At 42.4% G+C, this 26,767-nt stretch overlaps 1 protein-coding gene across 1 annotated transcript in view; it reads right to left on the reverse strand.

Annotated features, from left to right (window-relative positions):
• The window catches only part of GINS2 (GINS complex subunit 2), a 31,330-nt gene extending 4,964 nt beyond the window's left edge, over nt 1-26,366 (reverse strand). Inside the window, exons 1-2 of the mRNA XM_006047508.3 lie at nt 26,156-26,366; nt 25,820-25,934 (exon numbers count right to left, since the gene is read on the reverse strand). Of these exons, the coding sequence (XP_006047570.1) occupies nt 25,820-25,934; nt 26,156-26,245 (205 nt within the window). The 5' untranslated portion in view covers nt 26,246-26,366. The remainder of the gene's footprint in view (nt 1-25,819; nt 25,935-26,155) is intronic.
• Between the last annotated feature and the right edge of the window lie 401 nt (nt 26,367-26,767).

The following is a 26,767-nucleotide window of genomic DNA, read 5'->3' on the forward strand; positions in this document are numbered from 1 at the left end:
TTGATCACAATAGCCTAAAATGGGGAACAACCCAAACATCCACCAACAGAAGAATGCGGACAAGCTGTGGAATACACACACAGTGAGTGAAACATTATTCAGGATAAAAGAATAAGGTAACAACACATACAACAACAGGGGTAACGAATCTCAAGAACGTTACACTGAATTAAAGAAGTCAGAGCAAGGACTTCCCTGGTGGTCCAATGACAAAGATGCCACACTGCCGGTGCCGGGGTCCTAGGTTAGATCCCACATGCTAGAACTCAAGAGTTCACACACCACAGCTGAGACCCAGTGCAGCCAAATAAACATTTAAAAGAAGCGAGAGCAAAAACTGACATGCTAGGTGATTCCATTTGTGCGCCATCTGAGAACAGGCAGAGCTAATCCACGGTGGCAGCGGCAGCAGCGGCCCTCGTGGACTGATGAGCAATGCCCACTCCTGTCCCCAGGATGGCCCAGGCCCGTGAGAAGGCCCAGAGAAACTCTCCCACGCCTTCCCGCTGACTCGCGGCTCCCACCAGACAGGTTTTTGCCCCACATCACCTGGGGTTGGAATAGGCTGGAAAGGGAAGAAGTGCTGATGGAACCAGGACCTTGGTGTGTGGGGAGCCAGCAGGGCGGGGGGCGGTGGGTGGGGGGTGCTGGGGGTATGTGTCCCTGCTTAAAAAAAAACCAACAAGCCCTCAAAGCCTAACGAACTCGAGTTTCCTGCCATGTTTCTGCACCACCAGCTTCACACACCCCTTTGGGATACGGACTAAAGACAAAATGCTCACGCAGTCTTTCTTAACCTATATTTGAGTCATACTTGGCTCCAAGTGTCCAAGCTTCTAGGAGGCAGGGGCCCCTGGGTGGTTCCCAAAGGGAAGGGGACAGTCAAACTCATTCAGAGGCTTTTCAGATTCTATATTCCCCCAAACCCAACCCTAGATAAATTTGAGATTCTTCTCTGTAATGAGCCATTCATATCACCAAGGTGAGGAAAAAAAGCCTGCAAAAGTTTGGGATAAAGACAGACAGCCTCTTTGACCCAGTATTTTCCTTTTTTTTTTTCCCCAACACCTTTATACTGAGGCATAATCAACATATCATGCAATTCACCCACTCAATGGTTTTTAATATAGTCACAGAGTTGAACACCCATCACTTCAATCGACTTTACAGTATCTTCACCACCCTAAAAGGAACCCATAATCTTTCTATCACCCACTCAAACCTCCATCCCTAGGCAACCACTAATTTCCCTTGTCTTTATGGATCTGCCTGCTCAGGACAATTCATCACATAAATAGAATAATTCAATATTTGGTCTTCGTGTCTGTGCAGCTGACAGTGGACACAAGACGGCAGAGAGACGTGAGCTCACCTCTTCTTATGAAGACATCAAAATCACAACTAAGTGCTGAACAACCATCGACAAAAAAACTGCTGGGACCTACCAAAAAGATATCCTACGTCCTTTGACTGTGTGCATCATAATAAACTGTGGAAAATTCTTCAAGAGATGGGAATACTAGACCACCTGACCTGCCTCTTGATAAATCTGTATGAAGTTCAGGAAGCAACAGTTAGAACTGGACATGGAACAACAGACTGGTTCCAAATAGGAAAAGGAGTACATCAAGGCTGTATACTGTCACCCTGCTTATTTAACTTATATGCAGAGTACATCATGAGAAACGCTGGACTGGAGGAAACACAAACTGGAATCAAGATTGCCAGGAGAAATATCAATAACCTCAGATATGCAGATGACACCACCCTTATGGCAGAAAGTGAAGAGGAACTCAAAAGCCTCTTGATGAAAGTGAAAGAGGAGAGTGAAAAAGTTGGCTTAAAGCTCAACATTCAGAAAACGAAGATTATGGCATCCGGTCCTATCACTTCATGGGAAATAGATGGGGAAACAGTGGAAACAGTGTCAGACTTTATTTTGGGGGGCTCCCAAATCACTGCAGATGGTGATTGCAGCCATGAAATTAAAAGACGCTTACTCCTTGGAAGGAAAGTTATGACCAACCTAGACAGCATATTACAAAGCAGAGGCATTATTTTGCCAACAAAGGTCCGTCTAGTAAAAGCTACTGTTTTTCCAGTGGTTGTGTATGGATGTGAGAGTTGGACACATCTTTCCTTATAGAAAGCTGAGTGCCGAAGAATTGATGCTTTTGAACTGTGGTGTTGGAGAAGACTCTTGAGAGTCCCTTGGACAGCAAGGAGATCCAACCAGTCCATCCTAAAGGAGATCAGTCCTGAATATTCACTGGAAGGACTCATGCTGAAGCTGAAACTCCAATGCTTTGTGATGTGAAGAACAATGCCACCTGATGTGAAGAACTGATTCATCTGAAAAGACCCTGATGCTGGGAAAGATTGAAGGTGAGAGGAGAAGGGGACGACAGAGGATGAGATGGTTGGATGGCATCACGGACTCAACAGACATGAGTTTTAGTAAACTCCAGGAGTTGGTGATGGACAGGGAGGCCTGGCGTGCTGCAGTCCACAGGATCGCAAAGAGTCGGACACAACTGAGTGACTGAACTGAACTGGCCAAAGTATTAGAGCTTCAGCTTCAGCATCAGTCCTTCCAATGAATATTCACGACTGATTTCCTTTAGGATGGACTGGATGGATCTCCTTACAGTCCAAGGGACTCTCAAGAGTCTTCTCCAACACCACAGTTCAAAAGTATCAGTTTTTCGGCGCTCAATCTTCTTTATGATCCAACTCTCTCATCCATACATGACTAATGGAAAAACCATAGCTTTGACTATACAGACCCACTACACTACAATATGAAATAAAACTTAAAAACAAACACACAGTACCTAATTAAACTCAAAAGCTTTCACACAGCAATGGAAACCAAGAACAAAACAAGACAACCTATAGAATAAATGTCTGCAAACAATAAGACCAAGAAGGGATCCATCACCAAAATTGACAAAGAGCTCACAGAGCTCAATATCAACAAAATCCAGGGCTTCCCTAGTGGCTCAGTGGTAAAGAGCCTGCCTGCCAACGCAGGAGACACAGGTATGATCTCTGATCCCCACATCCGCAGAGCAACTAAGCCGTGCTCCACAACGATAAGCATGTGCTCTAGACGCAGCAACTGAGCCCACAACCACAACTAGAAGCCTGAGCACCTAGCGCCTATGCTCTGCAACAAAAAAAGCAGGTATAAACGAGAGGCCAAAGCACTGCAACCAGAGAGCAGATGCAAGCCATTTTATTTAGAATGGATAAACTATAAGTTTCTACTGTTTACCACTGAGAACTATATCCATCCTCCTGGGATAAACCATAATGGAAAAGAATATTAAAAAAAAAAAGAATGTATGTATATAACTGTCACTACCCTGTACAGCAGAGATGGGCACAACACTGTAAATCATCTATACTTCCATTTTTTTTTTAAAAAGATGAGATAATTTCCATGTGCAGCAACATTCATAGACCTTGAGATTATCATACTAAGTAAAGTAAGCCAGACACAAAAAGAAAACAAAGACAAATATCATATGATATCACTTGTGCATTCTAAAAAAAAAAAAAAAAAATGATACAACTAAATGTATTTACAAAACAGAAACAGACTCAGTAAACAAATTTATGCTTAGCAAAAGAAAAACATGGAGAGGAAAGATAATTTGGGAAACTGACATAAACACACTACTATATTTACAATAAATAACCAACAGGGACCTACAGTATAACACAGGTAACTCTGCTCACCATTCTGTAAACCAAGATGGAAAAAGAATTTGAGAAAGATACATGTAATACGTATCACTGAGTCATCATGCAGTGCATGTGAAACTAAAAATCACTGTTCTGCAACTATATTTCAATATCAGAGAAGGCAATGGCACCCCACTCCAGTACTCCTGCCTGGAAAATCCCAAGGATGGAGGAGCCTGGTGGGCTGCAGTCCATGGGGTCGCTAGGAGTCGGACACAACTGAGCGACTTCACTTTCACTTTTCACTTCCATGCACTGGAGAAGGAAATGGCAACCCACTCCAGTGTTCTTGCCTGGAGAATCCCAGGGACAGAGGAGCCTGGTGGGCTGCCATCTATGGGGTTGCACAGAGTCAGACACCACTGAAGTGACTTAGCAGCAGCATACTTCAATATAAGATAAATTTTTTTAAAAAAAAGCAAATAGGAGCAAATGAAAGTCAAAAGCTTTTGCACAGCAGAGGAAATCATAAAGACAATGACAAGACAACCAACAGACCAGGAGGAAATATATGCAAATGATGAGACAGACAAGGGATTAGTATCCAAAACTGACAAAGAGCTCAGGCTGCTCAATATCAAAAAACCAACCCCATCAAAAAATGGATAAGAGTCCTACATCGACGTGTCTCCAAAGCAGATACACGGATGGCAACAGGCTCTTGAGAACCTGTTGAGAACATGCTCAACATTTTCAATTGTTAGAGAAATACAAATCAAACTACAAAAAATACCACTGCACTCTGGTCAGAATGGCCATTATCAAAAAGTCTACAAAAAATAAATGCTGGAGAGGGTGTAGAGAAAAGGGAACACTCCCACACTATTATTATTAAGGAACAGCGGTGCTGGAGATGACTTGAGAGTCCCATGGACTGCAAGATCAAACCAGTCAATCCTAAATGAAATCAACCCTAAATATTCATTGGAAGGGCTGATGCTGAAGTTCCAATACTTTGGCCAATCAATGTGAAAAGCCAACTCATTGGAAAAGACCCTGAGGCTGGGAGAGACTGAGGGAAGGAGAAGAAGGGGTGGCAGAGGATGAGATGGTTAGATAGCATCACGGACTCAATGGACAAGAATTTGAGCAAATTCTGGGAGATAGTGGAAGACAGAGGAGCCTGGTGTGCTGCAGTCCATGGGGTGGCAAAGAGTCAGACACGACTCAGCGATTCAACAACAGTCACTCTGGAGAACAGTTTGAAGATTCCTTAAAAAACTAAAAATAGAGCCACCATATGATCCAGCATTCGTATTCCTATGGATACAAAGAAAACCGTGGTTCCAATGGACACATGCACCCTAGTGTTCACTGCAGCACTGCTTACCACACCCAAGACATGCAAGCAACCCAGATGTTCACGGAGAGATTCATGGATAAAGAAGATGTGGTACGTATATACAATGGAGTATTACTCAGCCATTGAAACAAATAAAATACTACCATCTGCAGCTACATGGATGAACCGGGATTAACATGTAGATTATCATACCAGGTAAACTAAACCAGAGAAACACAAATATCATATGAAATGGCTTATATGTAAATTCTAAAACAAAATGATTCAAATGAATATATTTACAAAATAGAAACAGACTCACAGATTTAGAAACCAATCTTACCCTTGGCATAAAGGAAAAGTGGAGGGGAGAGAGATACTGGAGGTTGGGATTGACATGCACACACTGCCATACTTAAAATCAATACCCCACAGGGACCAACTGTGTAACACAAGGGACTGACAGCAGGGTGCTGAGAGCAAGGAGGAGCGGCCCCTTCAGCTGAGCGGCCCACACTGCCTAATCTCACCGAACGATATACTAGGCCCCCACAATACACCCCTAACCAGTACTCCAAAATGGTCAAGGGGCTGGGAAAAAACCCACCAGCCAGCTGGCGGGACTTTCCCCACTGCAGCACGTGCACACGCTCACCACTAACCTGTGGTGGCCACTGGGCTCATTAGCTGCTCATAAACACTCCATGAATACATATGTCTAATTAATGAGAAGGGTATGTGCAGTAGAGCCTCTTGCTATATAACCTGCTGCTGTCAATCAAGGTTGTCAGTCAGTGACCCTCCTCAATTATGCAAATGACCTTGCCTTAAAAACTTGTACCCCAGCCCTCTAGGGCCATTTGCCTCCCTTGGAGTGGCCCACCTCTCTCTTGAGGTGTTCTCTGTTCTTTCTTTTCTTTTCTCAGTCGCTCACTTGTGTCCGACTCCTGGTTACCTGTTCTTTATTGTTAATTAACTTTCTTGTAATGGTAGGATCTTAGATTCTTTTTTGGGTCCTTACTGAGAACCAAGGTCCACAGGAGGAAGGGTCTCCAGACTCTTTCCACTAACGGAACTCTCTGCTCACTATTCTTTAATGACCGAAAAGGGAAAAGAATGTGAAGAGAGTGGATACATGTATATATATAACTGAATCACTACACTATATACCTGAAACTAACACAACTTTCAGTTCAGTTCAGTCACTCAGCCGTGTCCAACTCTTTGTGACCCCATGGACTGCAGCACGCCAGGCCTCCCTGTCCATCACCAACTCCCGAAGTTCACTCAAACTCACGTCCATCAAGTTGGTGATGCCATCCAGCCATCTCATCCTCTGTCATCCCCTTCTCCTCCCACGTTCAATCTTTCCCAGCATCAGGGTCTTTTCCAATGAGTCAGTTCTTCACATCAGGTGGCCAAAGTACTGGAGTTTCAGCTTCAACATTGGTCCTTCCAATGAACACTCAGGACTGATTTCCTTTAGAATGGACTGGTTGGATCTCCTTGCAGTCCAAGGGACTCCCAAGAGTCTTCTCCAACACCATAATTCAAAAGCATCAATTTTTCGGCACATAGCTTTCTTTATAGTCCAACTCTGACATCCATACATGACCACTGGAAAAACCATAGCCTTGACTAGACGAACCTTTTTTGGCAAAGTAATGTCTCTGCTTTTGAATATGCTGTCTAGGTTGGTCATAACTTTCCTTCCAAGGAGTAAGCGTCTTTTGATTTCATGGCTGCAATCACCATCTGCAGTGATTTTGGGGCCCAAAAAAATAAAGTCTGACACTGTTTCCCCATCTATTTCCCATGAAGTGATGGGACCAGATGCCATGATCTTAGTTTTCTGAGTGTTGAGCTTTAAGCCAACTTTTCACTCTCTTCTTTCACTTTCATCGAGGGGCTCTTCAGTTCTTCTTCACTTTCTGCCATAAGGGTGGTGTCATCTGCATATCTGAGGTAATAGATATTTCCCCCGGCAATCTTGATTCCAGCTTGTGCTTCATCCAGCCCAGCATTTCTCATGATGTACTCTGCATATAAGTTAAATAAGCAGAGTGACAATATACAGCCTTGACGTACTCCTTTTCCTATTTGGAATCAGTCTGTTTTTTCATGTCCAGTTCTAACTGTTGCTTCCTGACCTGCATACAGATTTCTCAAGAGGCAGGTCAGGTGGTCTGGTATTCTCATCTTTTGAGGCATTTTCCACAGTTTGTTGTGATCCACACAGTCAAAAGGTTTGGCATAGTCAATAAAGCAGAAATAGATGTTTTTCTGGAACTCTCTTGCATTTTCTATGATCCAGCGGATGTTGGCAATTTGATCTCTGGCTCCTCTGCCTTTTCTAAATCCAGCTTGAACATCTGGAAGTTCATGGTTCACGTATTCTTCAAGTCTGGCTTGGAGAATTTTGAACATTACTGTACTAATGTGTGAGATGAGTGCAATTTTGCAGTAGTTTGAACATTCTTATGGCATTGCCTTTCTTTGGGATTGGAATGAAAACTGACCTTTTCCAGTCCTGTGGCCACTGCTGAGTTTTCCAAATTTGCTGGCATATTGAATGCAGCACTTTCACGGCATCATCTTTTAGGATTTCAAATAGCTCAACTGAAATTCCATCATCTCCACTAGCTTTGTTCGTAGTAATGCTTCCTAGAAAGGCCCACTTGACTTCACATTCCAGGATGTCTGGCTCTAGGTGAGTGATCACACCATTGTGAGATTATCTGGGTCGTGAAGATCTTTTTTGTACAGTTCTTCAGTGTATTCTTGCCACCTCTTAATATCTTCTGCTTCTGTTAGGTCCATACCATTTCTGTCCTTTATTGAGCCCATCTTTGCATGAAATGTTCCCTTGGTATCTCTAATTTTCTTGAGGAGATCTGTAGTCTTTCCCATTCTATTGTTTTCCTCTACTTCTTTGCACTAATCACTGAGGAAGGCTTTCTTATCTCTCCTTGTTATTCTTTAGAACTCTGCATTCAGATGCTTATATCTTTCCTTTTCTCCTTTGCTTTTCACTTCTTTTCACAGCTATTTGTAAGGCCTCCTCAGACAGCCATTTTGCTTTGTGCATTTCTTTATTAATCAACTAAACTACAATATAAAACAAAAATAAAAATAAGCAAAGGGGACATAATTAAACTCAAAAGCTTTTGCATAGCAAACTATAAAAAATGAAAAGACAACCCTCAGAACGGTACAAAATATTTTCAAATAATTAGAACTATAAGGGATCCATCTCCAAAATTTATAAAGTCATGCAACTTGATATAAACCCAATCCAATCACATAATGGGAAGAAGACTCCAAAAGACTTTTCTCCAAAGAACACATATAGTTGTGCAAGAAGCACATGAGAAGAGCTCAACATCGCTAATTATTAGAAGAATGCAAATCAAAACTACAATGAGCTATCACCTCACGTCTGTCAGAAAGGCCAACAAGTGTACAAACAATAAATGCTGGAGAGGGTGTGGAGAAAAGAGAACCCTCCTAAACTGTTAGTGGCAATGTAAGTTGGTGCAGCCACTATGGAAACCAGTATAGAGGTGCTCAGAAGTTAAAATTAGAGCTACCATACGATCCAGCAACCCCCACCCCCTCACCGGCATCTAACTGGGCAAATATACACTTCAAAAAGATACATGCACCCCTGTGTTCATAGCAGTGCTGGTTACAATAGCTGAGACACGGAAGATATCTAAATGTCCCTCAACAGATAAATTAATAAAGAAGATGTGCTACAGCTATGCACTGGAGTGTTAATCAGTCATTAAAAAGAATGAAATAATGCCACTTGCAGTAACATCAGTAGGCCTGGAGATTACCAGAGCAAGTGAAGTAAGCCACACAGACAAAGGCAAACATCCCATGATACAGCTTATATGCAGAATCTAAAAATATACAAATGAACTTGTTTACAAAACAGAAACAGACTCAGACTTAGACAAAAGCTTACCATTACCAAATGAAAAACACGGAGTGAAGGGATAAACTGGTAGTTTGGGATTGACATATATGCACTGAAACATTTAAAATGGATAACCAACAAGGACCTACTGTACAGCACAGGGAACTCTGATTAATACTCTGATTATTTAAATGAAAAAAGAATTTGAGAAAGAGAAAATACATGTAATGTGTTTATAACTGGATCACTTTGCTGTACACCTAAAATAACACAACATTGTTAATCAACTACATTCCAATGAAAAATAAAAACTAAAAATAAACAAATGAAACCTCATTAAATTCAAAAGGTTTTGCACAGTAAAGGAAACCATAAACAAAACAAGACAACCCACAGAATGGGAGAAAATGTTTGCAAATGATGAGACTAACAAGAGACCCATCTCCAAACTTGACAAAGAGCTCATGTAGCTAAAAAAACAATCCAATCAAAAAAACGGTCAGGAAACGTAAACAGACTTTCTCTAAAGAAGACATACACATGGCCAAGAGATGTATGAAAAGATGCCTAATATTGCTAATTAGAGACAGGCACATCAAAACTATAATGGGATATCATCTCACACTGGTCAGAATGGCCATCATCAAGAAGTCTACAAACAATGAATGCTGGAGAGGGCATGGAGAAAAGAAGTCCTGCTGCACTGAGGTGTTAATACACGCTGACGAACTTATGAGAGCAGTATGGAGGTTTCTCAGGAATCTAAAAACAGAGCTTTCCTATGATCCAAAACCCCACTCCTGGGCATACACCCAGCCTTAATCCAAAAAGACACATGTACCCTATGCTCATAGTAGCACTGCTTACAATAGCTGAGACATGGAAGAAACCTAAATCTCCACCAACAGATGAATTCATCGAGTGGAATACATACAATGAAATACTATTTGGCCATTAAAAAAAGAAATAACGCCATTTGCAGCAACCTGGATGCAATTAGAGATAACCGTACTGTCAGTCAATCAGGAAGAGGACACACAGCACGTGGCATCAGTTACACGTGGAATCTAGAGTTTGGCACAAATGAACCTGCCTACAGGACGGGAACAGACTAACACAGAAGTCAGACTTCCGGCTGTCAGGGGAGGGGTGTGGACAGCTACAGGGGTGGACCATGAATTCTGCATTGGTTGATGCAAACTATTAATTTAGAATGCATAAATAATAAGGTCCAACTGTCTCACACTGGGAACTATATCCAACCTCCTGGGAGAAACCATAATGGAAAAGAATATTTTTTAAAATGTAAACACACACACACGTGAATAATTAAGTCACTTTGCTGTACAGCAGAGATGAGCACAGCACTGTAAATCATCTATACTTCAATTAAAAAAAAATGAATGAAATAATTCCACTTGCAGCAACAGGCATGGACACAGAGATTATCATACTAAGTCCAGTAAACCAGAGAGAGAAAGACATATCAAATGATATTGCTTATATGTGGATTCTATAAAAAGTATAGAAAGGAACTTATCTACAAAGCAGAAACAGACTCACGAACTTATGGTCAGCAAAGGGGAAAAGTGGGGGAAAGATAATTTGGGAGTTTGGGATTGATATATACACATTACTATATTTAACATAAATAACCAACAAGGACCTACAGTAAAACACAGGGAACTCCGCTCACTATCCTGTAAAAACTGTAATGGAAAAAGAATTTGAGAAAGAGATACACATAGGCATGTGCATGCTAAGTTGCTTCAATCGTGTCCAACTCTTTGCAACCCTAGGGATCGTAGCCCACCGGGCTCCTGGTCCATGGGATTCCCCAGGCAAGAACACTGAGGTGGGTTACCATGTCGTCCTCCAGGGGGTCTTCCTCAACCAGAAATTAAACCCACGTCTCTTGCATTGGCAGGTGGGTCCTTTACCATTAGAGCCACCTAAGAAGCCCAATATGTATACGTATAACTGAAATGCTATGCTGTAAATCTGAAACTAAGACAACACTGTTGCTCAACTATATATTTCAATATAAAAACTAAAACCAAAAATAAACAAATACGACCAAATAAAACTCAAAAGTTTTTGCACGGCAGAGAAAACCATACAGAAAATGACAAGACAACCCACAGAATGGGAGAAAATATTTGCAAATGAAGTGATCTACAAGGGCTTAATCTCTAAAATTTACAAACAACTCATACAATTCAACAACAAAAAAGCTTGAACAACCCAATCAAAAAATGGGCAGACAGTTTCTCTGGCAGCTCAGTGCTAAAGAATCCCACCTACCAATGCAGGAGACATGGGTTCGATCCCTGATCCGGGAAGATGCCACCTGCTGCATAGCAACTAAGCTTGCGCACCGCATCTGTGCTCCAGAGCCTGGGAACAGCAATGACTGAGCCCACGAACTGCAACCACTGAAGCTCGAGCACCCTGCAGCCTATACTCCACAACCAGAGTGGCCACTGCAACAAGAAGCCCGTGAACCACAACTGCAAAGTAGCCCCGCTACCCACAGACAGACAGAGGCCTGGGCAGCAGTGAAGACCCAGCACAGCCAGAATAAATCAATCACTTCTTAAAAAAATGGGCAGAAGATATAAATAGACATTTCTCCAAAGATGGCACAGACAGATGGCAAAAAGCACGTGAAAAAGATGCTCGACTCTTTAATTATTCAGTTCAGTTGCTCAGTCGTGTCTGACTCTTTGCGACCCCATGAATTGCAGCACGCCAGGCCTCCCTGTCCACCACCAACTCCCGGAGTTTACCCAAACTCATGTCCATCGAGTCGGTGATGCCATCCAGCCATCTCATCCTCTGTTGTCCCCTCCTCCTCCTGCCCCCAATCCCTCCCAGCATCAGGGTCTTTTCCAATGAGTCAACTCTTCGCATGAGGTGGCCAAAGTATTGGAGTTTCAGCTTCAGCATCAGTCCCTCCAATGAACACACAGGACTGATCTCCTTTAGGATTAACTAGTTGGATCTTGTAGTCCAAGGGACTCTCAAAGAGTCTTCTCCAACACCAGAGTTCAAAAGCATCAATTCGGCGCTCAGCTTTCTATAAGGAAAGATGTGTCCAACTCTCACATCCATACATGACCACTGGAAAAACCATAGCCTTGACTAGACGGACTTTGTTGGCAAAGTAATGTCTCTGCTTTTGAATATGCTATCTAGGTTGGTCATAACTTTCCTTCCAAGGAGTAAGTGTCTTTTAATTTCATGGCTGCAGTCACCATCTGCAGTGATTTTGGAGCCCAGAAAAACAAAGTCTGACACTGTTTCCACTGTTTCCCCATCTATTTCCCATGAACTGATGGGACCAGATGCCATGATCTTCGTTTCTGAATGTTCAGCTTTAAGCCAACTTTTTCACTCTCCTTTTTCACTTTCGTCAAGAGGCTTTTTAGTTCCTCTTCACTTTCTGCCATAAGGGTGGTGTCATCTGCATATCTGAGGTTATTGATATTTCTCCCAGCAATCTTGATTCCAGCTTATGCTTCATCCAGCCCAGCATTTCTCATGATGTACTCTGCATATAAGTTAAATAAGCAGGGTGACAATATACAGCCTTGACAAACTCCTCTTTCTATTTGGAACCAGTCTGTTGTTCCATGTCCAGTTCTAACTGTTGCTTCCTAACCTGCATATAGGTTTCTCAAGAGGCATGTCAGGTGGTCTGGTATTCCCATTTCTTGAGGCATTTTCCACAGTTTGGTGTGATCCACACAGTCAAAGGCTTTGGCATAGTCAATAAAGCAGAAATAGATGTTTTTCTGGAACTCTCTTGCTTTTTCAATGATCCAGCAGATGTTGGCAATTTGATCTCTGGCTCCTCTGCCTTTTCTAAAACCAGCTTGAACATCTGGAAGTTCATGGTTCATGTATTCTTGAAGTCTGGCTTGGAGAATTTTGAGCATTACTGTACTAATGTGTGAGATAAGTGCAATTGTGTGGTAGTTTGAGCATTCTTTGGCACTGCCTTTCTTTGGGACTGGAATGAAAACTGACCTTTTCCAGTCCTGTGGCCACTGCTGAGTTTTCCAAATTTGCTGGCATATTGAGTGCGGCACTTTCACAGTATCACCTTTCAGTATTTCAAATAGCCTAACTGGAATTCCATCACCTCCACCAACTTGGTTCGTAGTGATGCTTTCTAAGGCCCACTTGACTTCACATTCCAAGATGTCTGGCTCTAGGTGAGTGATCACACCATCGTGACTATCTGGGTCGTGAAGATCTTTTTTGTACAGTTCTTCTGTGTATTCTTCCCACCTCTTCTTGGTATCTTCTGCTTCTGTTATTAGAGAAATGCAAATCAAAACTACAATGAGATATCACCTCCCACCAGTCAGAATGGCCATCATCAAAAAGTCTACCAACAATAAATGCTGGAGAGGGTCTGGAGAAAAGACTACCCTCCTACCCTGCTGGTGGGAACATAAAATAGTGCAGCCACTATGGAGAACAGTATGGAGGTCCTTAAAAAGCTAAAAAAAGAGCTAGCATATGATCAAGGAATCCCAATCCTGGCCATGTATCTGGAGAAAACCACGGTTCCAAAGGATTACATACACCCCAACATTCACCACAGCACTGCTTACAGCACCCAAGACATGGAAGCAGCCCAGATGTGCCTCGACAGCTGAGTGGATAAAGAAGACGTGGTGCGTACACACAACAGAGTGTTACTCAGCCAAAAAAAAACAATGACATCTGCAGCAACGTGGATGAACCTGGAGATTATCATACTATGTAAACTAACCACACAGAGAAAGACAAATACCATATGATATGGCTTATATGTGAAGTCTAAAAAAAATACAAATGAATTTATTTACAAAATAGAAACAGACTCAAAGACTTAAAAAACAAACTTATTATTAGCAAAAAGGAACAGTGGAGGCGAGGGATAAATTGGGAATATGGAAATGACATACACACACACTACTATATTTAAAATAAATAACCAACAAGGATCAACTGTATAACAGAGGAAACTCTACTCACTATTCTGTAATAACTGAAATGGGAAAAGAATTTGAACAAGTGTAGATACATGTATATATACAACTGAATCACTATGCTGTATACCTGAAACTAACAACTTTATTAATCAACTAAACTGCAATAAAAGATAAAAACTAAAAATCAAAGTAAACAAATGAGACATAATTAAACAAAAGCTTTCACACAGCAACAGAAACCATAAACAAAATGAAAAGATAACGCACAGAATGGGAAACAAGTATTTGCAAACGATTAGACCCACAAGATATCAATCTCCAAAATTACAAGAGCTTATGCAGCTTGATATAAAAATAAACAATCCAATCGCTTAAAAGAAGAAGACTCCAATAGACTTTTTCCCAAATAATACATACAGCTGTGCAAGAAGCACATGAGAAGAGCTCAACATCACATAATTATTAGAGGAATGCAAAGCAGAACCAGAATGAGATATCACCTCCCATCTGTCAGAAAGGCCATCATCAGCAAGAGTACAAACAATAAATACTGGAGTGGGTGTGGGGAAGAGAACCTCCCAAACTGTTGGTGGCAAAGTTGGTGCGGCCACCGTGGAGATCAGTATGAAGGTTCCTCAGAAAACAAAACTAGACCTATCATATGATCCAACTATTGGGCATCAGTTCAGTTCAGTTCAGTCGCTCAGTCATGTCCGACTCTTTGCGACCCCATGAATTGCAGCACGCCAGGCCTCCCTGTCCACCACCAACTCCCAGAGTTAACTCAAACTCGTGTCCATCAAGTTGGTGATGCCATCCAACCATCTCATCCTCTGTTGTCCCCTTCTCCTGCCTTCAGTCTTTCCCAGCATCAGAGTCTTTTCCAATGAGTCAACTCTTCGCATGAGGTGGCCAAAGTACTGGAGTTTTAGCTTTAGCATCATTCCTTCCAAAGAAATCCCAGGGCTGATCTCCTTTAGAATGGACTGGGTAGATCTCCTTGCAGTCCAGGGGACTCTCAAGAGTCTTCTCCAGCACCACAGTTCAAAAGCATCAATTCTTCGGTGCTCAGCTTTCTTCACAGTCCAACTCCCACATCCATACATGACCACAGGAAAAACCATAGCCTTGACTAGACGGACCTTTGTTGGCAAAGTAATGTCTCTGCTTTTGAATATGCTATCTAGGTTGGTCATAACTTTCCTTCCAAGGAGTAAGTGTCTTTTAATTTCATGGCTGCAATCACCATCTGCAATGATTTTGGAGCCCAAAAATATAAAGTCTGACACTGTTTCCACTGTTTCCCCATCTATTTCCCATGAAGTGATGGGACCAGATGCCATGATCTTCGTTTTCTGAATGTTGAGCTTTAAGCCAACTTTTTCACTCTTTCACTTTCATCAAGAGGCTTTTGAGTTCCTCTTCACTTTCTGCCATAAGGGTGGTGTCATCTGCTATCTGAGGTTATTGATGTTTCTCCCAGCAATCTTGATTCCGGCTTGTGCATCTTCCAGCCCAGTGTTTCTTATGATGTACTCTGCATATAAGTTAAATAAGCAGGGTGACAATATGCAGCCTTGATGTACTCCTTTTCCTATTTGGAACCAGTCTGTTGTTCCATGTCCAGTTCTAACTGTTGCTTCCTGACCTGCATATAGGTTTCTCAAGAGGCAGATCAGATGGTCTGGTATTTCCATCTCTTGAAGAATTTTCCACAGTTTATTGTGATCCACACAGTCATAGGCTTTGGCATAGTCAATAAAGCAGAAATAGATGTTTTTCTGGAACTCTCTTGCTTTTTCCATGATCCAACAGAGGTTGGCAATTTGATCTCTGGCTCCTCTGCCTTTTCTAAAACCAGCTTGAACATCTGGAAGTTCACGGTTCACGTATTGCTGAAGCCTGGCTTAGAGAATTTTGAGCATTACTTTACTAGAGTGTGAGATGACTGCAATTCTGCGGTAGTTCGAGCATTCTTTGGCATTGCCTTTCTTGGACAAAACTATAATTCAGAAAGTTACAATGCACCCTATGTTCATAGCAGCACTGTTTACAATAGTTGAGACATGGAAGAAACCCAAATGTCCATCAACAGATAAATTCATAAAGATGAATTCATATATATTTATATGGTAAATACACACAATGAAATACTACTCATCCATAAAAGAGAATAGTATGATGCCATTTGCAGCAACATGGATGAACTAGAAATCACCAAACTAAGTGAGGTAAGCCAGGACAAATCATATATCAGTTATGTGTGGAATCTAAAATATGGCATATCCCGAAGCAGGAAATGGCAACCCACTCAGTATTCTTGCCTAAAATCCCATGGGCAGAGGAGCCTGGTGGGCTACAGTCCATGGGGTCGCAAAGAGTCTGACACAATTTACCTACTGAGCGTACACGTGTACACACAAACACAGCGTTACAGAACAGAAAGCAGACACAGCATCATTCTTAATTTTTCCATATTTATATGCAATTAAAACGTAGAAAAAGGTGGGAGAGGAGATGGAAGTATTAGTGATAATCACCCATACCTTTAAACCTGCAAGTCCAATTATATTGTGAGAACTTGAAATATATGATTAAAAAAAAAATCCAGTGCGTGTACATATATACTGTATATTTAAATTTTTCCCTAGCTTGTCTGAGGAGAGGGTAGAAGCAACGGTATGCTTGGCACAAGGCTTCTTTTTTTTTTTTTCCAAGATTTTTTTTTGATATGTACCAATTTTTTAAACTCTTTATTGAAGTTGTTACAATAGTGTTTGTAACACTATTTTTGGATTTTTGGCTGCAAAGCATGTGGGATCTTAGTTTCCTGACCAGGGACTGAACTCCTACCCTCTGCATCGGATGGTAAAGTATTAACCACTGCATCATCAGGGAAGTCCATGGCATGTGGTTTCTCAATGCTGTTCTCCATTAAGATAAAACAAGCTGAGAAGACCAATCTGAGTTTGGGGTAGGGAAAGCTTAACTAAGCCTGAAACATCTTGTCCCAGAAATAAAAATGTGCTCAAAGAATGATAGTGACATAATAAAAGGACAGAGCAGCCAGCCCAAATGGGCTCCCACTGGCCAAATTTGAAATAACTTTAATATTAAAGTATATAGTAAAATAGTTGGTTTTAACCAATTGCATAAAATAAAAATCCATGAGTTTCTTTTAATATAAATAAATGCATGCATACATACATAAATAGATGTGATGGGCTCTCTTTTACAATAAAATGACAGCAAATAAGTATAGAAGTAAATCAATGGATGCAAAAACTGCTGGGTTAGAAAATGATAAGAAAATGGATCAAAGTTAAGTTCATCGATTTCAGGGCAATCTGCTGTTGTGTGCCTCTGTCTTTCTTTTTGGAGGACAGTTGCTCTACAATGCTGTGTTAGTTTCTACTGGACAGTGAAGTGAATCAGCTATGCTATGCTCAGTCGCTCAGTCATGTCCAACACTTTGCCACCCCGTGGACTGCAGCCCGCCAGGCTCTTCTGTCCATGGGATTCTCCAGGCAAGAATACTGGAGTGGGTTGCCATGCCCTCCTCCAGGGGATCTTCCCAGCCCAGGGATCGAAATCAGGTAGCTCTCATTGCAGGCAGATTCTTTACCATTTAAGCCACCAAGGAAGCCCAAGAATACTGGAGAGGACAGCCTATCCCTTCTCTAGGGATCTTCCCGACCCAGGAATCGAACTGGGGTTTGCTGCATTGCAAGCGGATTCTTTACCAATTGAGCTACCAGAGAAGCCTGAATCAGCTATATATATATATATATACACCGCCTCTTTTTTTTTTGGTTTCCTTCCCATTATGTGCCTCTTGATATAATGCAACAAGGAAGCCCCAACATCACTTCCCAGGCATCTCTGCTAAAAATGTATAACCTGAATCTAATTCTGAGGAAATGTGAGGCAAATCCAAGCTGACAGACAGTCTATAAAATAATTGCTGTACCCTTAAAAATTTTAAGATCAATAAAGACAAAGATTGAGGAAATGTTCCAGATTAAAGGAGTCTATAGAAAAAGAGCACTAAATCCCTTGCGGGACTGTGAACTGGATCCTGAAATGGAGAAATAATAGCTGTAGAGAACACTAGTGGACAATTTAAAAATCTGAATATGGACTGTGGATTAGATAGTAATATTGTATCAGTGCTAAATTTCATAATTTGGAGAATTATACTGAAGTACTATAAGAAAATACTCTTGCTCTTAGGAAGTACACATTGTGTACTGCTAAAGGCATACATTGTCTCCAACTTATTCTCAGTGATTCAGGAAAAAATTAATATGCCTATACACAGACTGGCAGATGGAAACTGGTGAATCTGTGTAGAGGGTATATGGATTTTATTTACAGTACTCTTACAATGTTTCTGTAAGTTTGAAACTATGTCAAATAAAGTTATGAACACCTAAAAAAAAAAAAAAAACATGGCCCAAATGAACCTATCTACAAAGCAGAAACAGACTCACACAGAGACCAGACTGTGATTGGTAAGGGGGAGTGGGGGGAGTGGACTGGGAGTGCTGGGTTGGCAGATGCAAACTGTTAGGCTGGATAAACAACAAGGTCCTACTGGTTAACACTGGAACTATAGCCAACCTCCTGGGATAAACCATAATGGAAAGGAATATTAAAAAAAAATACGTAACTGAGTCAGTTTGCTGTATAGCTGAGATGGCACAACATTATAAATCATCTATACGTCAATTAAAAAAAAAAACAATGATATAATTCCATTTGCAGCCACATGGATGGACCTGGAGATTATCAAAATAAGTGAAGTAAGCCAGACAAAGATACAAATGAACTTATTTACGAGACAGAGACAGACTCACAGAAAAGTGGAGGGGAAAAATAAATTGGGAGTTTGGGACTGACATAAACACACTACATTTATAATAAATAACCAACAAGGATCTACAGTATACCAAACATAACTCTGCTCACTATTCTTTAATAACCAAATAGGAAAAGAATTTGAGAAAGAGACATATGTATATGTATCACTGAGTTACTGTGCTGTACACTTGGAACTAAGAACACTGTTATTCAACTACACTCTGATAGAAAATAAAAATTAAAACCAAAAATAAATGGTACCAAAAGAAACTGAAAAGCTTTTGTACAGCAGAGGAAACCATAAGGAAAATAAGACAATCCACAAAATGGGAGAAATATTTGCAAATGATGAGACCAATAAGGGATCAATCTCCAAAACTGACAAAGAGCTCATGTAGCTCAATATCAAAAAAATAAACAACCCATCAAAAAAATGGAAGGAGGCCTAAAGAGACTTCTGTCCAAAGAAGACACACAGATGACCACAGGCACATGAGAAGATGCTCAACATCACTAATTATTAGAGAAATGCAAACCAAAACTACAATGAGGTATCACCTCACACTGGTCAGAATGGCCATCATCAAAAAGTTTACAAACAGTAAATGCTGGAGAGGGTGTGCAGAAAAGGGAAACCTCCTACACCGTTGCTGGGAACAGACCATGGTGCTGAAGACTCTTGAGAGTTCACTGGACTGCAAGATCAGACCAGTCAATCCTAGAGGAAATCAACCCTGAATATTCATTGAATGTCCTGATGCTGAATTTCCAATACTTTGGCCATCTGATGCCAAGAGTTGACTCCTTGGAAAAGACCCTGATGCTGGGAAAGATTGAAGGCAAAAGAAGAAGGGGCAGGAGATGAGACGGTTAGATAGCATCATCAACCCAGTGGACATAAAGTTGAATAAACTCTGGGAGACAGTGGAGGACAGAGTAGCCTGGTGTGCTGCAGTCCATGGGTCGCAAAGAGTCAGACACAACTTAGCTACTGAACAACAGTCACTATGGAGAACAGTATGGAGTTTCCTTAAAAAACTAAAAACAGTTACCATATGATCCAGCAATCCCACTCCTGGGCATATATTTGGACAAAGCTGTAATTTAAAAAGATACACACACAGCTATGTTCACAGCAGCGCTGCTTACAATAGCTGAGACAAGAAAGAAACCTAAATGTCCATCAACAGATAAATTCATAAAGAAGATATGCTGCATATATACACTGGAATATTACTCAGCCATGAAAAAGAATGAAATAATGCCACTTGCAGTAACATGGATACACCTGAAGATTATCATACTAAGTGAGGTAAGCCACACAGAGAAAGGCAAATATCACATAATGTCACTTATGTGCAGAACTGAAAAATGTGCAAACATACTTATTTACAAAACAGAAACAGTCACAGACTAAAAAAACAGGATTACCAGTGGAAAAAGGTGGAGGGAAGGGATGAATTGAGAGCTTGGGATTGACATATACACACTGAAATGTTTAAAACAGATAACCAATAAGGACCTACTGTACAGCACAGGGAACTCTCAACAATCTCTAATAGCTTAAATGAAAAAAGAATTTGAAAAAGAGAAAACACATGTATAACTGAATTACTTTTCTGTACCTCTGAAAATAATACAACATTGTTAATCAACTACACTCCAATGTAAAATAAAAACAAAAAAAGACAACCCACAGAATGGGAGATGTGTGCAAATGATGTGACCAACAAGGGATTAGTCTCCAAAATTTACAAAAGCTCAGGATGCTTAACAGCATTAAAACAACCCAATCAACTAATGGGCGGAAGACCTAAATAGACATTTCTCCAAAGAAGACAGATGGCCAAAAGGCACTTTAAAAATGTTTAACATTGCTGATTATTAGAGAAATGCAAATCAAAACTACAATGAGATATCGCCTCACAGCAGCCAGAATAGCTACCATCAAAAAATGCACACACAATAAATGCTGTAGAGGGTGTGGAGAAAAGGGAACTCTCCGACGCTGTTGGTGGGAATGTAAATTGGTGCAGCCACTCTGGAGAACACTACGGAGGTTCCTTAAAAAACAGAGCTATCATATATATGGCCCTGCGATCCCACTCCGGGCATATATCCAGAGAAAAACATGATCCTAAAGGATACACGCACCCCATTGTTCACTGCAGCGTTGTTTACAACAGCCAGGACACGGAAGCAACCTAAATGTCCAGAGAGAGGAATGGATAAAGAAATGTCACATATATACTAGGAACATTACTCAGCCGTTAAAAAGAATGAAATAGTGCCATTTGTAGCAACATGGACAGACCTAGAAACTGTCATAGTGAGTGAAGTCAGACAGAAGAGAAATATCGTATGACATTCCATATATGTGGAATCTAAAAAGAAATGATACAAACAAACCTACAAAACAGAAAGAGACTCACAGAGAAAGAACTTATGGTTGCCAGGGGGAAAGAATAGTTAGGGAGTTTGGAATAGACATGTACACTCTGCTACATTCAAAACAGATAACCAACAAGAACCTACTCTAATGTATATGGAACTCCACTCAATGTTATGTGGTACCCTGAATGAGAGGGGAATTTGGGGGAGAATGGGCACATGTATACAGATGGCTAAGTCACTTTGCTGTCCACCTGTAACATCACAACATTATTAATCAATTATACCCCAATACAAAATAAAAAGTTAAAAATAAATAAAATAGATAACCAACAAGGACCTACTGCACAGCACATGGAACTCTGCTCAATAGTCTAATAGCCTAAATGAGAAAAGCAATTTAAATAGGGTAGATACATATATATGTTTAACTGAATCACTTTGCTGTTCACCTGGAACTAACACAACATTGTTAATCAACTATACTCTAACGTAAAATCAAAAACAAAAAGGACCTCATTAAACTCAAAAGCTTTTGCACAGCAAAGTAAACCATAAACAAAAGACAACCCACAGAATGGGAGATGTTAAAAGATCAATCTCCAAATTTTTCAAGAGCTCATGCATCTCAAAATTAAAAAAAAAAAAACCAACAAAAAACCACCCAATCAAAACACAGGCAGGAGACCTAAAAAGACTTTTCTCCAAAGCCGACATACAGATGTCTACTAAGAGGTACATGAAAAGATGCTTAATATCACTAATTATTAGAGAAATGCAATCAAAACTACAATGAGGGCTTCCCTGGTGGCTCAGCGTTAAAGAATCTGTCTGCCAATGCAAGAGACACCAGTTTGATTCCTGGTCCAAGAAGATTCCCATATGCCTTGGAGTAACTAAGCCCGTGCTTCACGATACTGAGCCTGTGCTCTAGAGCCTGAAAATCACTACTACTGAGCCCACGAGACTCAACGACTGAAGCCTGAGTGCCCTATAGCCTGTGCTCTGCAACAAGAGAAGCCTGCACACCAGAGTGAACGAACAGCCCCAGCTCGCCGAAACTAGACAAAAGCCCATGTGGCAAAGAAGATCTGGGATGGTCAAAAATAAATAACACGAAAAAAAAAAGTTCTTAAAAAAAGCCTACAATGCGATATCACCCCACACCCATTAGAATGGTGATCATCAAAAATTCTACAAAAAATAAGAACTTCCCTAGAGGTCCAGTAAGACTCCAGGTTTCCAAGGCAACTGGAATGGGTTAGATCCCTGGTTGGTCAGGGAACTAAGATCCCACATGACATGCAGCACGGACAAGAAAATACATTAAAAACAAAAAAAATCTACAAATTTTTTTTTTACTGACTGAGGCTTCCCGGTGCCTCAGTCAGTAAAGAATCTGCCTGCAATGCAGGAGACCTGAGTTCCATCCCTAGGTCAGGCAGATCCCCTGGAGAAGGAAATGGCAACCCACTCCAGTATTCTTGTCTGGGAAATCCCATGGACAGAAGAACCTGGCGGGCTACAGGCCATGGGGTTGCAAGAGGCAGACAAGACTTAGCCATGAAGCCACTCATATACTTTCCTTAAACAGAAGTTACAATAAAATGTTTTTTTAGAGAACTACAATGAATAAATGCTGAGGGTGGGAAGAAAACAGAAACCTCCTACACGGTTGGTGGGAATGTAAACTGGTGGAGCCACTATGGAGCACAGTATAGAGGGTCCTCAGAAAACTAAAAAAAGAATTACCATCATTCTGCAATCCCACTACTTGGCATCTACCTGGAAAAACACCCAGTTCAAAAAGATACAAGCTGTTTTCTATGTCTGGATCTCCACTGCTGCCCTGCAATCGGTTTATCAGTACCATCTTTCTAGATTCCATATACATGCGGTTAAGAGATTTGTTTTTCTCTCTCTGACTTAAATCACTCTGGCTAAATCATGCTGATGTATGGCAGAAATCAAACCAATATTGTAAAGCAATTATCTTTCAATTAAAAATATAATTATTAATTTAAAAATATAAGAGGAAAAAAACGCAAACTAAAAAAAAAGGTACAAGCTGAGGGCTTCCCTGTTGATTCAGTGGTAGAGAATCTGACTGCCAAGGCAGGAGACAAGAACCAAGGCAGGTTCAATCCCTGGTCTGGGAATATCCCACGTGCTGCAGAGCAACTAAGCCTGTGCACCACAACTACTGAGCCTGTGCTCTAGAGCTCGTGAAGCACAGCAGCTGATCTCAGCAATGGGAGAAGCCACGGCAGTGAGAAGCCGGTGCACCGAAACCAGAGAGTAGCCCCCGCTTACCACGACTAGACAAAGGCCTGTGCAGCAATGAGGACCCAGCACAGCCAAAAGAGTGAGTGAGTGAGTGCAAGTCGCTCAGCTGCTTCTGCCTCTTCGCGACCCCATGGACTACCCATGGAATTCTCCAGGCCAGAATACTGCAGTGGCTAGCCTTTCCGTTCTCCAGGGGACCTTCCCAACCCAGGGACAGAACCCAGGTCCCCCATATTGCAGGCTGATTCTTTACCAGCTGAGCCACAAGGGAAGCCCCAAAATACTGGAGTGGGTAACCTTTCCTTTCTCCAGTGGATCTTCCTAACCTGGGAATCAAACCAGGGTCTCCTGCATAAAGGCGGATTCTTTAACATCTGAGCTATCAGGAAAGCCAAAAATAAATACATAAAAAACTAAATATGTTAAAAACAAAAAAAAAGAGTTCTCTGAAATTGTTTAAAAAAAAAAGAAAAAAGATACAAGTGGGACTTCCCTGGAAGTCCAGTGGCTAAGACTCAGAGCTTTCAGTGCAGGGGGCTCGGGTTCTATCCCTGGTCAGGGAACTAAGATCCCATATACTGCGAGTGCAGCCAAAAATAAATAAACAAACACATGCACCCCAATGTTCACTGCAGCCCTGTTTACAACAGCCCGGACATGGAAGCAACGCAAATGTCCACCGACAGATGAATAAACAAGATGTGGTGTACACACACACACACACACACACACACACTGGAGTATCACCCAGCCATTAAAAAGAATGAAATAATGTCACTTGCAGCAACATGGGTGGACCTGGATATCATCATGCTAAGTGAAGTAAACCAGACAGAAAAAGACAAATACTAAAAGCACAAGCAACAAAAGAAAGAGCTGATAAACAGCACTTCATTAAAATTTTTAAACACTGTGTGTCAAAGGACACTATGGAAAATGTGAAAAAACAACCCACATAATATAGGAGAAAATATCTGTATCATATAGATGATACATATTTTTTAGATTCCCCATATGATATGCCTTCTATGGGGAATCCAAAAAAAAAAAAAAAAAATACAAATGAACTTATTTACAAAACAGAAACAGACTCAGGCTTAGAAAATAAACTTTGAGTTAGGAAAGGGGAAAAGTGGAGGGGAGGGATACACTGGGAGTTTGGGACTGAGATCTACACACTATTACATGTATTTATTATTTTGTATTTTGTATGGCATGTGCGCGTGCTCAGTTGCTTCAGTTGTGTCCAACTCTTTGCGACCCTATGGACAATAGCCCGACAGGCTCCTCTGTCCAAGGGGATTCTCCAGGCAAGAACACTGGAGTGGGTGGCCATGCCCTCCTCCAGAGATCTTTCCCACCCAGGGATCAAACCCACACCCCCTACAACTCCTGCACTGCAGGTGGATTCTTATCTACTGAGCCACCTGGGAAGCCCCATTTTGTATTGAGGTATAGCCAATTAACAATGTTGTGACAGTTTCAGGTGAACAGCAAAGGGACTCAGCCATCCATATACATATATCCATTCTCCCCCAAACTCCCATTCAGGATGCCACATAACCTTGAGCACAGTTCTGTGTGCTACAGGAATGTGTCCTGCTAGACTTAAAATGGATAACCAACAAGCACCTACTGTATAGTACATGGAACTCTGCTCAATATCCTCTAATAACCAAGATGTAGAATTTCAAAACAGAGTGGACATGTGCTGCTGCTGCTAAGTCACTTCAGTCGTGTCCGACTCTGTGAGACCCCATAGACAGCAGCCCACCAGGCTCCCCCGTCCCTGGGATTCTCCAGGCAAGAACACTGGAGTGGGTTACCATTTCCTTCTCCAATGCATGCAAGTGAAAAGTGAAAGTGAATTCGCTCAGTCGTGTCTGACTCTTAGCGACCCCACCCCACGGACTGCAGCCCACCAGGCTCCTCCGTCCACGGGATTTTCCGCCTGAGGTGCACATATACCTGAATCACTTTGCTGCACACCAGGAACTAACACAACGTTGTTATTCAACTAATACTCCAATATAAAATAAAAATCAGGGACCTCCCTGGTGGTCCAGTGCCTAAGACTCCCCCCCCCCACATTGAAAGGGGCCCAGGTTCAATCCCTGGTCAAGGAACTAGATCCCCCAAATCACAACTAAAAGACCCTGCATGCCTGCAACTAGGACTTGGCGCAGCTAAACAAATAAAATTAAAATTAAAAAAAAATTTTAATAAAGCGAGTGGAAATAATATTACAGTGAAAACCTTAACTACAGTTGGTACACACGCCCCAAACGGCACCCCGTCTCCCAACCACTCGCGGGGCCCCCTCCGCGTCCTCACCCACGTCCATCCATTCGGGCGGGAGCAGCCGACACTTCTGTCTCTGCTTCAGGTTGACTGCCAGCCACAGAGGTACCTGCACCGGTAGGCCGGGGTTGAAAGGCCCCAGGTCGCCCTGCAAACACGCACACCCCGTCACTCACAAGTGCAGGGCTTGGACCTCCGCAGTCCGAGAGCTGACGCTCTGCGCGGTCTCGGCCGGCCCCGCGCCCCGCCACCCGCCTGCACCGGTTCCCCAGCCCCGCCCGACTACACCTGCGGGCCCTGGGCCCCGACAACCCAGCCCGCCGGGAGCGGGAGCCCACCAGAGCGAGCCGGGGGCCCGGCGGTTCTCACCCCGATGAGGTAGATCTTGTCCAGGCTGAAGTTCGGGATGATGGTGACCAGCTCCTTCTCGGCCAGAAACTCCACCTCCGCTGCATCCATGGCGTTGCCACCGGCCGACACAGGACTCGCCGCCGCCGCCTCAGGTCCCTCAGCTTCCGAGAAAACACCACTGTGTCCGCCGCTTTCCCGCCACCGCGCAGAGCCCGCCCCCTGACCGGAAGGAGCCCTGGCCGGCCTATAGGAAGACGGCGCTTTACGTGAGGCGGTGGAAGGCGGGGAGAGTGACTGTTACGAGCCCGCGGATTGGCCATCTTGAACGTGACTGCGGAGCGGGTCCCGCCCCTTTAACAGCAGGCCCCGCCCGTCCCCGTGTCGCGGTCTCGTCCCTCCCGTGCGCTGCTAACCTGGAGCCGCGGGCTCACCTGCACCTAGGACCGCCCTCGGTGGCCCTTCACGAGCCCCGGGCGCCTGCCCTCCCACACCGCGAGTCAAACTGGGGCTGGGTGGGCTTCGGGGCCGGGAGTTGTTCATTCGCTCAGTCGTGTCCGACTCTTTGCAACCCCTTGGACTGCAGCGCGCCAGCCCTCCCTGTCCATCACCATCTCCCCCAGCTTGCTCAAA

This window comes from Bubalus bubalis, chromosome 18 (genome assembly GCF_019923935.1).
Source record: "Bubalus bubalis isolate 160015118507 breed Murrah chromosome 18, NDDB_SH_1, whole genome shotgun sequence".
NCBI classification, from domain to species: Eukaryota; Metazoa; Chordata; class Mammalia; order Artiodactyla; family Bovidae; genus Bubalus; species Bubalus bubalis.